The following is a 17613-nucleotide window of genomic DNA, read 5'->3' as shown; positions in this document are numbered from 1 at the left end:
GAGAAATAGGAACACTTTTACACTGTTGGTGGGGCTGTAAACTAGTTCAACCATTGTGGAAGACAGTGTGGTGATTCCTCAAGGATCTAGAAATACCATATGACCCAGCCATCCCATTACTCGATATATACCCAAAGGATTATAACTCATGCTGCTATAAAGACACATGCACACGTATGTTTATTGTGGCACTATTCACAATAGTAAAGACTTGGAACCAACCCAAATGTCCATCAATGACAGAATGGATTAAGAAAATCTGGCACATATACACCATGGAATACTATGCAGCCAGAAAAAGGATGAGTTAATGTCCTTTGTAGAGACATGGATGCAGCTGGAAGCCATCATTCTGAGCAAACTATAATAAGGACAGAAAAACCAAACACCGCATGTTGTCACTCATAGGTGGGAACTGAACAATGAGAACACTTGGACACAGGAAGGGGAACATCACACACCGGGCCTGTTGTCGGGTGTGGGGAGGTGGGAGGGATAGCATTGGGAGATATATCTAATGTAAATGATGAGTTAATGCGTGCAGCACACCAACATGGCACATGTATACACATATAACAAACCTGCACGTTGTGCACATGTACCCTAGAACATAAAGTATAATTTTAAAAAAAGAAAAGAAAAGAAAATGACTTGGTGGCTGCTTTTCATTAAAAGGAAAAACTTACTAAGAACTCCCATACCCCCACTATCTGTCTAAATAATTTCTTAACTCCTATATCATCAGAGGTGAGGTGGAGTATAGTACAGGCTTGGATTTTATTTAAAAGGCACGTAGATACTTTGGTCATTATCATAATGTTCAATATAAAAGTTACAAATAATAACACCTACCATTTATCTACCACCTACCAGAAGCAAGGTATCCCAAAGAGGCAGATAATATTATTATTTCCAGGGAGAAAATGAGGAAATAAAAAGCATGGCAAAGTTACCTTCCTCAGCCAAGGTCACATAGCTAACAAGTACAGACATGGAAACTGAACTGAGAGTCTCTGCCTCTAGAATCCATGTTTCTAACCACTATGCTATACTAGCTCTGAACTCAAGATTTGGTTCTTTATATTTGAAGTTTTAAAGATTTAATGTATTTTAAAAACTGTCTATGTAAATGTAAAAAATAAAAAATAAAAAAAGAGAGAAATAATATTAGTGCAATTCTTCCCATAGAAACTTTTGTCATTTTATTCTTGAGAATCTGAATGTTTTCATGTTCGTTACGTTTACTATCAGGGAAAGACTTAGTCCTGCTATCATTCATATTGTTCATGAAGTCTCTAAACGCTACTTGTTGAAGATTACTTCATTACAGATTCTTTTAGCCCTGTTTACGTGTAGTTATCCTACTTTTATTTTGTAAAAAGTAATTGAGTATTTTTAACAGCCATCTATTTACAGAGCTAAATTGCACCTTATTGATGGATTATACTATTGTCTTATCAAAAGCTGACCTGCTAAATATGCATGTTGCCCAGCCATTAGGCAGTACTCTGGGCTCAGATGTTTTCTTGTTATCTCCTCTGCACATTTAATTTACAAAAAATCCCACTGGAGAAAAGTTCATTATCCCAAGAGAAAACTGTAAATATATTTGATTGTTCACAGCCTTCCAGTTTTGTTGCTTGAAATCATTTAATAATCTACATGAAGCATGGCCATTTCAAATTTTATATTCAAATTAAAGATGGGCATTAACTAATTTGTGATGCTTTTTCTTGCATACTAGCCTTGTGAATATACAACAAATTACTCTTTAATTTAGTTACCGGTTTGTTGTTGGCAATGTAAATCATAAAAAATTATCAGATGACTTATTAACTCTACCCTTATTCTTACTATATAACTCATCTAATGCAAATGAAAGTAAAAAATAAGTAAATTGCAAGGGAGCAATAAAGCCACCCCATGTGGTTCTATGTCCTATAAATCAGTTAGCAGATATGTTTGACATTTCTTATATTTTTAAAATACCAAAATAAATTAGGTGATAAGGGAAGCATTGATCAATGCTGCATGATATAGTCCAAAGTATTCTAACTGAAATACTAAAGAAAAGTTTATTAATTAACTGTCATTTACATAGACAATATTAAATTTCTTCATACTAGAATAATAAAAGTATCATTTTCATAGCCTTTGCATCATAGAAGTTTAGTAAATTTAAACTTACATATCTAAGGACCTACTAATTTACACGTTACATAAAATTAATTTCTGACAAGTTGAAGACCTAAAATGTAAATATCAAAACTTTAAAATGTTTAGAAAATAAAAGTATGACCTAGAAAAGCTGTGTCTTTAAGGTAGAAGATTTCTGAAATAAGATACACAAGCAAAAATTCATCAATAATGAGTAGCATTTCTGACCTAAGCACTCCTTGAAGTGTAGAAACCAAAAATCTGGCAACTACATTTTTCAGATTCTTCTGCCAACAAATATCTCTGCTTAGATTCTGCCAATTAAAGACAGACCTGTGAGAGCTGAAAGGTGAGATTGATGGAGAAGCCATTATTTTCCACCAGCAGCTACAGGCAGGAGTGTGTTGCTGGCAGTTGGTTGTATGTGGCAGCAGCTTCCCTGAACTGCTGAGTTTCCTGAAAGCCAGCAGCGGTCTTCTGATTTTTACACCCTTTGCATTTCCAAAATCATCAAGGCCTCAAATTTCTTGTTTTGAATCTTAGCTACACACAGTACATAAGTGGCTTCTGTTGTCCTGACCAAATCTTGGGGGAAAAAAAGGAACGGAACAGAATGGAAAGGAAAGGAAAGGAGAGGAGAGAAGAGGGGAGGGGAGGGGAGGGGAGAACGAAGGGAAGAAGGACAGGAAGAAGGAAGGGAAGAAGAAAGGAAAGGAAGAAGGAAAAGAAAAAAGAAAATTTACAGTGTCCCTATAGAAAGGGACACTGTAAACAAAGGTGAAACATTTGAAAAGGAGGTATTTATATAATGGAAAACATACACTCTCTAGAAAAAAAATCCAGAAATCAATAAGAAAAAAAAAAAGGCCTAAAAGAAAACCATGGACTAAAACAAATTTCACAGCAGAGGGAGTTCAGTAGAATAAAAAATGCTTAACTTGATAGGTATTAAGAAATGAAAAATTCTTTTTTTTAATTTATAAGTGTGATGATTAGGTTTTCACACTTGTGTGAGATGTGCCTTCCTCGAACCTTGTTACAATATCTGCACATTGCCCATCGGACATGAAAAGAGGAAAGAAATGCAAATGGAAACCCAAGTGACACCGTCGCAGAGTAAATAAAAATTAGAAAGCTGTACAACACCAAGTACTTATGACAATTTGCAGAAATTGAAACTTATAAACTTGGGGAATGTAAATTGGTAGTCACCTAGAAGAGTAATTTGGCAATATCTAATAAAATTCAATTTCTGGATATATTTAGATTACATCAACTATACATTTAGGCCAAATGCCAAATACTGATTGGTTTTGACCAACTTAATATTCAGTCAAAGATGAACGTCACCAACCTAGAATGTGGTACAAATATATGATGTACAAGATACAAACTTAGCACATTTAATATTACTTACTAGTTTATGTTTAACAGATTAAAATTTAGGACAGTCTGTCAGTAACATATTTTCTAGTAAGAGCTTTATATGTAGTACTAAAAGCATCCACCATTTTTTTTAAAAAGAATCTTTTATCTTAACTCCTGAAAGCAATCGGAAATGCATAGTAATAATTTCCACAAGCTTTTTTGCTTAAATACTTAACTTCCATAAACTGAAAACTAGAAGGGATTATCTTCTTAAAGCATTCTTCTAAAGTTGTAGCTTCAAAGTTTGATTTTTTAATAGTTTGATTACTGAGAAATACATGGTGTATCAAATATGTTTTTATTAGTTCTATTAATGAGAAAAAGTGTAACTGTTCTTCAGCATTTTTTTTCTTTATTCCCTTAATATTCTTTATTATGTCTCAATCACAAAGGATTATCACAGCTGTTGTTTGTTATCTTGAAGTATTTCCTGTTTGTGAATTTTGAGGTGGTAAAGTTGACATTCTGCTTTAAATACCTCTTCATTTAAATATAAAGAATTTTAAAATAGGATGTTTTCTTGCAAGACTTATGGCCAAAATGGAATTTAATCACCAAATATTAAATATAGTTCCCAAAAATTATTCTGCCTAATATTGTGAATTTAGTTCACCAACAATGCTATAGAGATTAAAATTATTGCAGAATAATGTAATATTCATTTGTCTCCTTGCATTATATCAACTTTTATTAACATATATGGTTTCGGCAAGCATATTTCTCTAACGTATTTAGCTAACATACTTTCCCAATTTCCTTTTTAACAATCTATTTCTTTTTTATATAGCAATTTGAAAGTATTTACTATTGACGCATAAAACTAACATATCTTCATTGACCATTAAATACTCTGAAATTTAACTTATAAAATATATATTTATATTTTAACTGAATTTTTTTAAAAGAACAAGTAAAAGTCTTTTTACATAAAATATATTTTATTACATTTAAAAATGAATTTTCACATGTCACTTTTATTTTTAAATGATGTAAATTATTTGTATTACTGGTAGTGTTTTGCTAGTAAGGTATGACATTATATGAACACATAGTTATTCAGAAACAAATTGAAAGCAATTATATTGAGATCAAAATTTTACTATGTATCTTTTAGTAAGCCAAGACAGAAGTTAACTAATGGATTAGGAGATATTGGTTGAATCTTGAGGACAAAATGAACTTCAGGTCTTTAAATGGTGCATGCCCTATAAAAACACGTGTACATGTGCAAAAGGAGACATAAAAGTATAGCATTTTCATAGCAGTAAAAAATTGGAAGGAATATAAATGCTGCAAAATAAATTAGTTTGGGAATATGTCACCAATGGAATACCACAGAGTAGTTAAAATAAATAAAATGTGTGCGTGTGTGTGCGTGTGTGTGCGCGCGTGCATGCACATGCATGGGTATATAATTATAAAGATAAAATGCAGTATCGGGCAATAAATATGAAGCCACAGAATTTTTAAAACCATTATATTATTTATAAAATGTGTGAACATTTGCAAAACACTGTATGTTGCTCATCGATGTATAGATATGTAATAAAAATATATGTGCAAGAATAATAAACTCAATTAGAATATTTGCTAGCTCTCAGTGGGGAAAAAGCAGAAAGAGACTGGGGAAGAATACAAAAGAATCTTTAACTTCTTTTGTAATAATAATGTGAAGATGAATTAATATGAATGATAATCTGAATATTAATCTGAATTAACATTGATATGAATCTGACACAACTATGATACAAAAATAGAATCTGATAGAGCTAGTAGATGAATTTGTTGTTATCCTTTTTTGTAGATTTCAAATAATAACTTACAAATAAATTAGATACCTTTGGAGACATATGCTACATGGTGGCAGGAAAGGAATGAAATCTCAGTTTAAGGTATTCAGAAAATCAAAAAGATCTAGGTAATGAGGATTATCAGTTCATTTGTGTTCTAGAAATTTTAATTTCATCAGAGTATAAAATTTCACAAGCAGTGGTGAATATTTATAACACATATGATTTTTCATACACATCTTTATTTAATTGTCAGTTTCAAGTATTTGAGTTTTTCAATGAAAAGACTAGCAGCTGAATGTTTCCATAAAGATAAGACATTTCTGCATATTTATGAATAAGCAACAATAATTCCACCAATTTGAACTAAATTATGTTGTGCTTTGTAGCTTAGATACTATTGTCCATGTGCATTTTCAGCTATAATGCAAAATATTATAAATTATCTTAATGTTCAAAGAATGTATTCATTTTACCTCATCACCAGCAATTCACAACCACATTTACAGAAAATTCAAGATTTAAGGAAGGATGAATTTGGCAATAAACCTTGAAAACAGAGCTTAATTTCCATTTTTATTTTGAGAAATGATATATGGTAAAACTCGAAATACATTGCATCTTGAATGATAAACTGAATATTATGTCTGCTAGAAGAAATGCAAACTTGTAGTTTTTAAGCAAAGACATTTTAAATGTAGTATTAAGTATGCAGATCCATGCAAAGTAATATGTCCTGAAATTTTAAAGTTACTACTTCTGCTGTTTCTTCTGTGTTTGAGAGATTGACCTGGTTGACTGTTTTTTCTTTACATTTGATTATATATGTCATGATTTCAGTTAATGACTGCTAACCTCTTTATGGCTATGTCTGAAGCTATTTGCATGTTCACCCAGATGGGGCTGTCATAAATTGAGACATTCAGGAAATTCTTGAAACTGTTTTTAAAAATTATCTCTCAAATTCCAGTTTCTTATCAGCATTGCTTTATTTTTCAGTGGTGTCCTAGAAATAATTGTGTCTAAGAATCCACATTCACTCATGAAGATTATTGAGCATTACTGAACATCTAACCTGTGCCAGGATTTGTGCTAGATAGGTACTGTGAGAGGGAGAGGGAAAAAAGGAAAGAATTTCAACTATACGAAAACAAGGAAAATAAACAAATCATTGCAAATGAATTCAAATGCACAAATAATTCTATGGTTTAACAGAGGAGGAAGTGACTAAGACCCCTTAACAGAGACTAGGAAAGACTCTTAACATTGTCTGAGAGATAATGTTTCTCTCAAATCACAGAAATAATAGGATAAACTTAGTTCTTAGAACTATACAATTCTTGTGACTTTATGTTGTGACAATCTAGAAAGTAAATGATGCAAATTAGTGATTTAACACAAGTGAGCTAATATACACTTTTTTGCTTTCTAATTCAAATCTAGATTAATTTGGTCAAGAATCTATGTCTATAAAAGTGATGTAGATCTCTTTTTGATCACCATATAATTTAGGACACAAGAAAGTTTTTTCTCCAACATTTTTGTCTTAAGTGATTTTCCTCATTCATAAAACTATCTAGAATATTCTTAAAGGTTTTCTAATCTCAGAAGTTGTAACTGATATAAGTTTTCACCTAATTGTCCTTGGTGCATTTATGACATCATTTACCCTGCATTTTTATATTTTGTAAAATATTAAAAACAGAAGAAACTATATAGCTAGGGCAGCTTAGATTTTGATTTATTCATACCGGGTTTGGTTTATCTTTTGAAGTGTCCTTTTCTAGTTCCTTCAGAATCTTAATCATGTTGTGTTGTGACTGTTGGGGTTTTTAGCATTCACCTTTATTAATTTTACCTTGAATATGCAAATGAGATATTCAGGATGAAGATAGATTCTTATTAAGTAATATAATGATGATGATGATGTCTGTGTCAGCTCTCCTTTTACCCAGTCCTTACTCCTGTGGCAACACGATGAATACCTAATGAACAAATCTACAGAAGTGGCTAGGGACTTCATAGATAAAGGAAGAAAAATAAATGAGTTTCTTATGCTGCTTTCTCCCTCTCCTCTCCTGGAAGGTGGGAGAAAAAAGTATGCTCCTTGGAGACTATATGGAAAGGATCAGGCATTTTTACTCTAACCTTTTGTAATGTAAATGTACCTATCTAAGGGACATATTAATCTCCCATGTCTCCAACTTTTATAACCTAGAGATTTCTGTAAATTTCTGGGCCTCATTCTTCATTGAAATGTAAACACAAACCTTCCTCACAGTTAAGTAAATTTCTCTGGAGTTTTCTCACTATTCATACAGTTGTAAATTAACTTCTCAAGTGTTGCTGTTAGCCCAGGATCTCAGTTTTTAGCAAATTCATTCAGAAAGCCCCAACCCTGTAGAAAAACAAAAATATTATCTCTACATCTCAGAATGACAACATGTGGGAAGCCTCTATTTTTTTCTATTTTTTTTTTCCTGTGAGAATTTCTAAGAATTATGCTTTTTCTGGAGAAAGTAGAATGTAAAAATTTAGAGTTCATCAAGCTGATTAGTATATTAGCTCAATAAAGTATATTTTAAATAGGAGAGTATTTACTTTCTTCTAAGGTTATACAACTAAAGCAGTCTGGTTATATTTGCAATTGACATATTTGTTACTTGGCTAGTTATTATTTCACATATTTTGTCTTAATTTTAAAATTTTGATGATATGATCTTAGTAGTTATGTTGATCAGTGATGCAAAACCCAATTCTCTGCTCACAACCCTTCTGACACCATATATGTGTGTTTCTTCCTCACACTAACCAATTATCCAGCTCTCTGGTATAGAGATAGAAAGCTGTGATGCCTTTGGTCACCCTCATACGTGTCATGCTGATATTCCTATAACAACAGATAAGTTAACAAGAGAAAAGCATAACAAATTTATTGAATTGTGGTTTTCTATGACATGGGAGCCTTTAGAAATAAAGACCTAAAGAACCCTGTAAAACTGTCTGTTTGTATGCTGTGGTTCAGTGATGAATGGACAGGTATATAGAAATGTAACTGGTCATAAAAGATATAATCTGTCAGTAATAGATTGAGAAGGGGAAACCCAGTAAGCCTATTTATTCAAATTCTTCTTGACCTCTTTATGTAGCTTTCCTTTCCAGGGTATGGGGCAGGATCCCTATGGAATGAGGGTTTTCAAGAGAGAAGGAAGAAAGTGACCTTTCTAGGTTCTGTGGTTCACTTTGGGGGAGAGGTTTTCTAGTTTTTATGATTCGCCTTGGAGAAGAAGAATTCTGGCTTGTATGACTAGCTTTGGGAGAGAGAAAGGGACAAGGGGCAGGAGTGCAGAAGGTCAGAAAGACATTGCTTCTGAGGTCTTCTAATCTCTTTTCATTCAAAGCACTCAACATGCCAAAGTGCATACTTTGGGGTGTACTATTCTGAGAGCCAACCCTTGAAACCAACTTGATGTCTGGTAATTCAATTCAATTCTAACACTACTTGCAGTTAGTGTAGACCCCACAGTTTAGGGGCTCAATCCCACAAGAATGTCAACACTTCAGGTGCTAACTGAAAATCTGGGCCTCTTGTATTGCTGACTGATCAGCTATAAACTGGGGATTCCCATAACTTCCTCCTTGAGTATGATAATTTGCTAGAATACTCACAAAACTCAGGGAAACACTTACTTACCTTTATTGGTTTATTATAAAGGATACAAACGGAGAGCTACCAAAGGAAGAGGTATATAGCTGAGGTCCAGAAGTGTCCCAAGTGCAGGAGCTTCTGTCCCCATGGAGTGGGGATTTGGGGTATATCACCCTTCTAGCACATGGAGGTGTTCATGAATCTGAAAACTCTTAGAACACCTCTGTCTAAGATTGTTACGGATATTTTATTACATAGGCATAATTGATTAAATCATTGATCCTCAGTAATTGACTCAACCTTCAGTTCTTCTCCCCTCCATGGAGATGTATGAATATGACCTGGCTATGAAAAGTTCCAACACAACTTTCTAATCATATGGTGGGTTTCTCTGGCGATCAGCCCCCATCCTCCAGGAAGAACTTCATTTTAGAAACTCAGGTATGGATGACTTATTATAAATAGCAAAAACTGTACTCTCACCCTTATCACTCAAGAAATTCCAAGAGTTTTAGGAGCTCTGTGCCAGGAATCAAGGATAAAGGACAAATATACACTTCTTATATCATAGTATCACTCAGAATCTACTATCAATTCTAAATCACTTGAAACAGACAGGAAGCTTAATACCACAAGCCATGTAATTATATAGACTATGGGGTATCACTGATAAACTTCAAAAACACAACAAATTTTAATTTTCAAGAAAAAAAGGTCTGTGTGGTTGTTGTATGATAGGTAATATGACTAGGAATAAGTATGTAATCATCAAAAATAATAAAGGAAAGGGATGATTTGTATAGATTTAAATTCTCCTCCTAAATTTTGCCTTTAATCAATTTATATTTTTCTCCCAGGTTTTGAACTCTCACACTGTGAAGATCCTGGCATTCCACAATTTGGATACAAGATCAGTGACCAAGGCCACTTTGCTGGTAGCACCATCATTTATGGATGCAATCCAGGCTACACTCTCCACGGAAGTAGCCTTCTCAAGTGCATGACAGGGGAGAGAAGGGCATGGGACTACCCTCTGCCTTCCTGTATTGGTAGGATACTCTCATAGATTTTCACTGAATATTTCTGTGAAAACTTTATCAAATTTTTGCATTTTTAAGAAATTCTCTCTGTTCTCCTACAACTAACACTTTATATCAGGAAATTAATGAACTCATAGCTTCAATTTGTCAAAAGAAAATTAATGGAAAATGAAAAGATACTTTTCATAACTTTATTCATTATTCCTCCCATAATCTTATAGTTCGTGGGGGACAATATGGTCTCTTCGAAGTCATTTTATTTCTGCTACCTCGACATAAAATTGAACTCGTTACTAAAATGTTAAGAATTTTAATCACTCACATTTATTGAGTTGCATTGGCCAGATTTTTAATTTACAAAATTATTACACATTGTGGAATCAAGGTGGATTAGAGAAAACAGTAACCTATTCTCTTTTCTCATGCATGTACAGCATAACAACCAATTTCAATAGGAAAAGGAATGTGAGAGTAACATAAGATATATTGCCTTTATGAAGCTAAAGAACGATCATTTTCTGTCTTCTTTGCATAGCTGGGGTACCGTTTTATTCCTACCATCTTGCAGATTAGTTAATGCATAGATGGGTAGGCGGGAAGGTAGATAGACAAATATTGACAGGTGTGGATAGAGACCTCTCTTTTTCTCTTTTTTCTTTTCTGCTCCAAAGACCAAATAGGTGTGAGATTGGAATACTAGGACAACAAAGGAAAACAACTTTGTACCAAAACACTAACTCTCCAGCGGGGAACAAATATGCAGTGATTCTTCAGCTTTTCTTTTTTGATGGCATTTATAGAGGCAGAAATCCATTCTGTGTCAGGCCTACATGGATAAAATTGACTCAAATCTTTTATTTTTAGCAGTTGTATTGAGGTATAATTGATATATTGAGGTATAATTGATATACAAAAAACCGCACATATTTAATGTGCAATTTGACTTACCTTTTAAGATCTGAACCTTTTGACAAAAGTAGAATATTTCTATCATTTTTTTTTGATATGGTCAACATAGGAATTGCCATAAAACTTGCTAGAATACAAATAGAAAATATGAAATTCTAGTTATTATAGGCCTTGTAACTAATTGTGTAGTACTTTTGATGCTATGAGACCTCTGTTGGTTTATTAAAACATTGATTCATGCAGAAAACAAACATGTTTTTATTTAACTAAAATGCAATCACAGTTCTTTCTTTTCAGACGGCATCTGAATTTTGGACAGATTGTGAGGGTGATACCTAAAATAATAATCAAATTAAATTGCCAAAACCTGGAGTATGATCAATAATCAGCCCATTGGCATTGGTTATGAGAAAAATGTACTACTGATTAATTCTCTCTGATGTGATTATGAAATATGTTCAGAAAAGCATTAAGAGTTTAAAAGCACAATACCATAAACATAAATATTGACTGGCCATGCTATTTTTAAAATTAAAACCACAAACAAATATATTAAATGTATATATATATATTTTTTTACATGTGTTGAATCAAGTTGAAGACATTCTCTACTTTTTGGAAAGACTTTATACAAATGGAAGGACATTTAGTCTGAGACCAGAAGGTTTTAATTATGTTTGCAACAAATCAATGCATTTTATGTTTACGAGTACTCGAAATCAAAACATTTTGACTTGATATTGTGCAAGATTTCATGGGTAGGGTAATCGATCTTTTTAAATAAAATTCTAATGATAGATGATCAAATAAATTTAGCAGCTATAAACAGTTGGACACATGTTGAGTGATACTGAATAATTTGATGATAACCGAAGATGAAATTCTATTTTAGATGGTGTTCTCTACTGGCAGTGATTAATAGCTTTAACACTTGGCCTATGGTTATAATATCCTGTGCTCATTAACCTTAAATATCTACTACAGCTATGTCTTAGCCTCAGTCAAATAAGGAAACTTTTCTTAATTATTTGGATTATTTGTAGGTAATTATATTTCTGAAGCTTATTCGTTGATCAAACAAAAATTAGTTTTTGATGCACCGTAGCTGGAAGGATTTAACCTGTATCTCTTCTTTAAACACCGTATTTCATTTTATTCTGCAAACGTAAGTTTTACTCAGAATATGAACTCCAGTACTACAGCATATGATACTGGCTCTTTTGAGGTCAAAATGCCAGGTAATATTTCACAACAAAGAAATTTGGGGGGAAACAGCTATATTTAAGTTCAGGATGCAATATAGTACAATATACTACAATTGACTATAAATTAATCTAGAAGAACAAGTATCAATTCTGTTCTTAAATTAAATGTATGTCCCAAATAGTGATAAATCATAAATAAATGATGAAAAATGAATTAATACAATTATGTTTACAGATTGTCCAACAGGATTTTTGTTAGAAAAAAAATGAAAAATCATAAATGGTGATAACATCTTAAATACTAATATCTTTTTTAATTTAAAAATCTCCCGAGGGTGTTATTATGAGTTAGATTAAATTAATGTTGCAATAAAAGATAATATTCCCTTAGCCCTCCATGAATATATCAGTCAGGGTTCTCCAGAGAAACAGCACCAATAGGATATCTCTCTTTCTCTCTGTCTCTGTCTCTCTCTTTTTTTCTCTCTCCATCTTCCCTATCCATCTATCTATCTATAGAACTTTATTTAATTTAAGGAACTGAATCATGCAATGATGGGGGCTGATAAGTCCAAAATCCGTAGGGCAAGTTAATAGCTTAGAAACTGAGACAGGAGTTGCTGAAACTTTGAGAAAGAATTTCTTTTTTTTTCCCCCCAGGAAACTTAATTGTGCTCTTAAGGTCTTCAAATTTATTGAATGAGGCCTACAAGTCAACTGAGTGTAGATGTTATCCATATCTATAAAATAGCTTCATACCTAGATAAGTATTTAATTAAGTAACTGGCGCTAATAGCCCAGTCAAGTTGACACATAAAACTATCCATCACAGTGTGGTGCAATATAGTATCTAAAATTTTTGAAACAAGTTAACATATATGCAGCCTACAAATTTGAGCCATTAGATTCTAGTATTATTAGGTCTCTTTCAAATGCTAAAATTTTCCTGCTTTGACCTTCTTTGGTCTAATAATATTAATAATAATTATAACCAAAAATAAAAAGTTTAATTCAGTTATTTAATCTAAGATAATAGGAAAGTTGTCAGAATCAAAATGGAGTAACTTGTGTTAAAAACTCTGACAAACAGCTGGGAAGGCCATAAGGGGAGGTTTCTCATACACAAGTGCCTAATAACAAGCAGTATCACCAAAGACTCAAATGTATAAAGCATTCCACAGTGTTTTCCTTTTTTCTAGGGTTTAAAGATGTAGAGCAATATGCTAACCAAAATACTTAGTTCTCTCTTTTCTAGTACAGAGACTCTTTCTAGGTTGTTCACTGATGTAAAATCACTCTAGTTATCACAATAGTATTAAACAGTATTAAAATGGAGAAGGAATCCCCTGAAATATAAAATTTTAATTATATTGCATGATAATACTTACATTCTTAGTTTCATAATTTTTATAAAAATTAGAGACCATATTAAATCAAAACCTAACTAGATTTTACTAAAGTAAGGAATCTAATAAAAAATGGCACTTTGACTTTTGGGAGAGTAAAAGGGAAAGGGTTTAAAATGATTTAAAGGGGAAATAAAAGGACAATGAAATTTAGAAGGCCTGAGGGACTGCAGCAAAGATTAGTTTTTCTCAAAGGTGGGGTAGAAAGATGATGAATTATTCAGCCTGCAATTCGCTAGCAGTGAGCGACTTGCCATCTGTTTCCCTTTTAAAATTATCGTTATTTAACAACACATCTTAAAATGTTTGGAATCCTATCTCAGAGATTTTGAGTGTGTCTTTTTTTAAATTGTATAAGTAGGTTTCTGTTTTATTGTCTTTTCTGTGATCTAACTTGAGACTCTATTATTACTTGATTGCATTATATATTCTTGCTTCAATTAATACTTTAAAAGTTTATACAAATATATACTTTAAAGAAAGGAAATCAGTATTCTTTTGTACACTCATGAGAAATTTGTAATTGTTTTGAAAAGATTGGCATTAAATTGTGGCTTAAATTTTTATTATTTTTTATCAGCTGAATGTGGAGGTCGTTTTAAAGGAGAATCATCAGGAAGAATCTTATCTCCTGGCTATCCTTTTCCATATGACAATAATCTGCGTTGCATGTGGATGATTGAGGTAGATCCTGGAAATATTGTCAGGTAAATGAATTACATTTTCTCAGCATTACTAGGGCATCTGAAGTACCTGACCAACCCCTATATAAAATTAATATCCATTTGTTTCATTTTTTTTTTTTTCTTGAGGCAGAATCTCTCTCTGTCACCCAGACTGTAAGGCAGTAGCTCACTGCAACCTGCTCCTCCTAGCTCAAATGATCTTCCCACCCCAGCCTCCCCAGTAGGTGGGAATACAGTCATGTGCTACCAGGCTAGCCTAATTTTTAAGTATTTTGTAGAAACGAGATCTTACTATGTTGACCAGGCTGATCTCAGAATGTTGAGCTCAAGCAATTCTCCTGCCTCCCAAAGTGCTGGGATTACAGGTGTGAGCCACTACTCCTGGCCCATTTTGACTGATATACAGAGTTATGCAGATTATTACCCTAGTGCATCCTCATTAACAATTAGGAGAAATAAGAATAGAAGGGGACTGAATACCATTTCCTGTTGTCCTTGTCCCTAAACACATTTGTGAAACACCTGCTCTCTGCCCCTGTAATCATGTTAGATTTCCCTTTTCTGCAGAGTTCTTCACATTGCTGCTGCCTTTTAGATATAAGTACAGAGTCATTATCTGAAATCAACACCAGTCTGACTTTCATAGCTATCACAGGCTCTCAGTCCCAGCCTTACTATGCAGCTTTGGCTAGAATCATCCTTGACATATGAGCTACTTAGTGTGTTTTCAATAACAAACAATAACTTTAAAACTTGAGAATTATACTTACATAAAGTAGTAATATAAATTCTATTTATATAAAATGGAACTTCAGACAAGCTTCTAGGTGGTACACTCTTATGCATTGATGGATGAGTTGGTACATTACTTTTGCAAGGCAATGTGCAAACTCAAAACATACTACACTGTATCATCCTCAGTTTATTTTTCTTTAGTCTAAGTCATGCCTTGCTTTATAAAAATATTAGAATTATTAAACTTGAAAGTAATAAATTCAAGAGAATTCTGCAGTTTCTAAAAATTAAACATTGCTTGATATTAAATTGCAGCCCAAATTTAAAGCTGTAATGATTCATGTATCAAACATAAATGTATTGTATGTAGAGTTGAGCATGTTGATATAATTAGATTTCTAAATTTTGCACCAAGCACAAAAAGTACCCGATTCTAATTTTGTCGAGATTAAACATAAAACACAATAGATTTAACATGGAACAGTGATAAAAGTGTGCACTGTAGAATCAGATAACTTGAGTTCAATTTGTGATTATACCACTCTTTGGGCAATTATTTCATTTATCTAAACTCCATTTACCATATTTGTGAAATCGAGATAAAAATTATTCCTACTTCATTGGGTCATTATAACAATTAAACAAAATACATGTAATGCATTTTGCACAGTGTCTAACATGTAGAAGATTGTCTATAAATGTCCCCTGCTGCTGCCCTGGTTAAATTCATGAACACAAGAAAGAATGTACGCCTGAAGTTTCTACAATTTGCAAAGGTGATGTAATAGTGTATTTAATAATATTTTAAAGAAACAAAGTATACTTCTCAAGAAAAATATATTAAGAATATATGCTGTTTACATAATTCATTTTTATCACATAGCAAAAAAGAATATCTAATAAAAGGCACAATGCACATTTGCTCTATTTTTTATTTAAAATTGAATCCTTGTTTAAAGTAAACAGAGAAATATGGTTCTCCCACAGCTTGCAGTTTCTTGCTTTTGATACGGAAGCATCACATGATATACTCCGAGTTTGGGATGGTCCACCAGAAAATGAGATGCTTTTAAAGGAAATTAGTGGATCTCTTATTCCTGAAGGAATTCATAGCACCCTCAACATAGTAACCATCCAGTTTGACACGGATTTTTATATTAGCAAATCTGGATTTGCAATTCAGTTTTCAAGTAAGTTCTTTCAAAACGTTTCTTAATGCAAAATAGGAAGGTGATGTAAATAGTCATGTTAACTTGACTGTTCAAATTTTTAACTTTAAAATTTTAATAATTTTAAATATTTATGCTTCTGTTCTTCCTGTATCTCTGCAGCAAAGGTAAAATATACATTGGAAAAAGGTAATACAATTAACTCTGAATATTAATTATTGAGACTTCTCTCCACTTGTAAAACCATTTATTCTTAAAGTAAAAGTGGTGTTAAAATTACTCGGCTAAAAAAATTACATCACAAAAGCTTATAATCTGGAAATACTGTAAAAGTGAAAGTTTTAAAACGTGAAGTTTTGCAGATGAGAAAGGAAATGAATACTTGCTATTACAAAAAAATACAACCCTACATTTTTACTGTTATTTTATTCTTTAAATATCTTAATTATATATTCACAGATATCTTTTACAAAATATTTCAGACAGCTTTTAATTTAAGGATTTTCTATAACAATAATATGACAATGAAATAGCATTCCTTGTAAATAATTACCAGTGTTCTTGTCTTGTTAATTTTTTTCTTCTCATGGCACTGCCAAGTGACTAAATATATGTGTTCTGTAAAAGAAATGTTAGTTTAGTTGATGGATAAAATGAATACAATCTTAAAATTTTAAAATATTATTTTAACTTTTTAATACACATTATCTCTTTGAGAAAATTATCTAATAGATTTTTTATCTGTGTAGTCTTAAAAGGTCCTAATAACAGAAATGTATCAACGTTTCTATGATCAACTATGAGAGTGCAAACCAGTACTCTTCAAACGTGCCGGAATTCAAATTCTGGCTCCTTACTAACTGCTAATTTTCGGCACCTTACCTAGTGACCCGATACTGGGTTTTCTAATTGACATAGGAATAACAATGCTCATCTCATAAATAAGTTATTAAATGTAACAGAATCATGTGTGCACAGTATTTGGTATTGAGTAGATAGCTGGTACCTAATGAACTATTATTTTTACATAAATAAATGTAACATTGAAATGTCTTGAAAATAAATAATACAAATAATTTTAAAAAGCATGAAGGACTTTCGAAATCAGTGCCAACAAAATATACCATTTTAGGTAAACAATTATACAGTCAAACAATTCTCTTGGCTGACTTTTTGTTTATGGAAAACAGTTATTTGACCTATTAACACAAATGAATTATTTTGTACTATATGACCCAAGCTCATGTGAAAGGGAAGTATAAACTGAAAAGTTAATATCTTTAAATTTGCACTTTAAATACGTATTTTGAGAAAAGGGAATAGAGTAAGAAAATAATCATATAATAGATGAATATAAATTTCTCCCAATTAGAAAATATTTACCAATAAAATATTCTTCATATTTGTATATTCTAATCTCTACTGTTTATATTTTTTTA

The 17613-nt window shown here is 32.2% G+C and overlaps 1 protein-coding gene and 1 non-coding gene across 3 annotated transcripts in view; both read left to right on the top strand.

The window, feature by feature from the left end:
• CSMD3 (CUB and Sushi multiple domains 3) overlaps positions 1–17613 on the top strand; it is a 1272067-nt gene that overhangs the window by 916516 nt on the left and 337938 nt on the right. For both annotated transcript variants that reach the window (XM_008001392.3, XM_008001388.3), the window contains 3 exons: positions 9882–10073; positions 14165–14291; positions 15993–16195. In XM_008001392.3, coding sequence (XP_007999583.2) covers positions 9882–10073; positions 14165–14291; positions 15993–16195 — 522 coding nt within the window. The remainder of the gene's footprint in view (positions 1–9881; positions 10074–14164; positions 14292–15992; positions 16196–17613) is intronic.
• Positions 3120–3223, top strand: LOC119624982 (small nucleolar RNA U13). Its single transcript, XR_005241141.1, has one exon. It is a non-coding gene; the product is annotated as a small nucleolar RNA U13 (small nucleolar RNA).

The sequence above is a fragment of the Chlorocebus sabaeus genome, chromosome 8, assembly GCF_047675955.1.
Source record: "Chlorocebus sabaeus isolate Y175 chromosome 8, mChlSab1.0.hap1, whole genome shotgun sequence".
NCBI classification, from domain to species: domain Eukaryota; kingdom Metazoa; phylum Chordata; class Mammalia; order Primates; family Cercopithecidae; genus Chlorocebus; species Chlorocebus sabaeus.
This window is presented reverse-complemented; position numbering and strand designations above follow the sequence as displayed.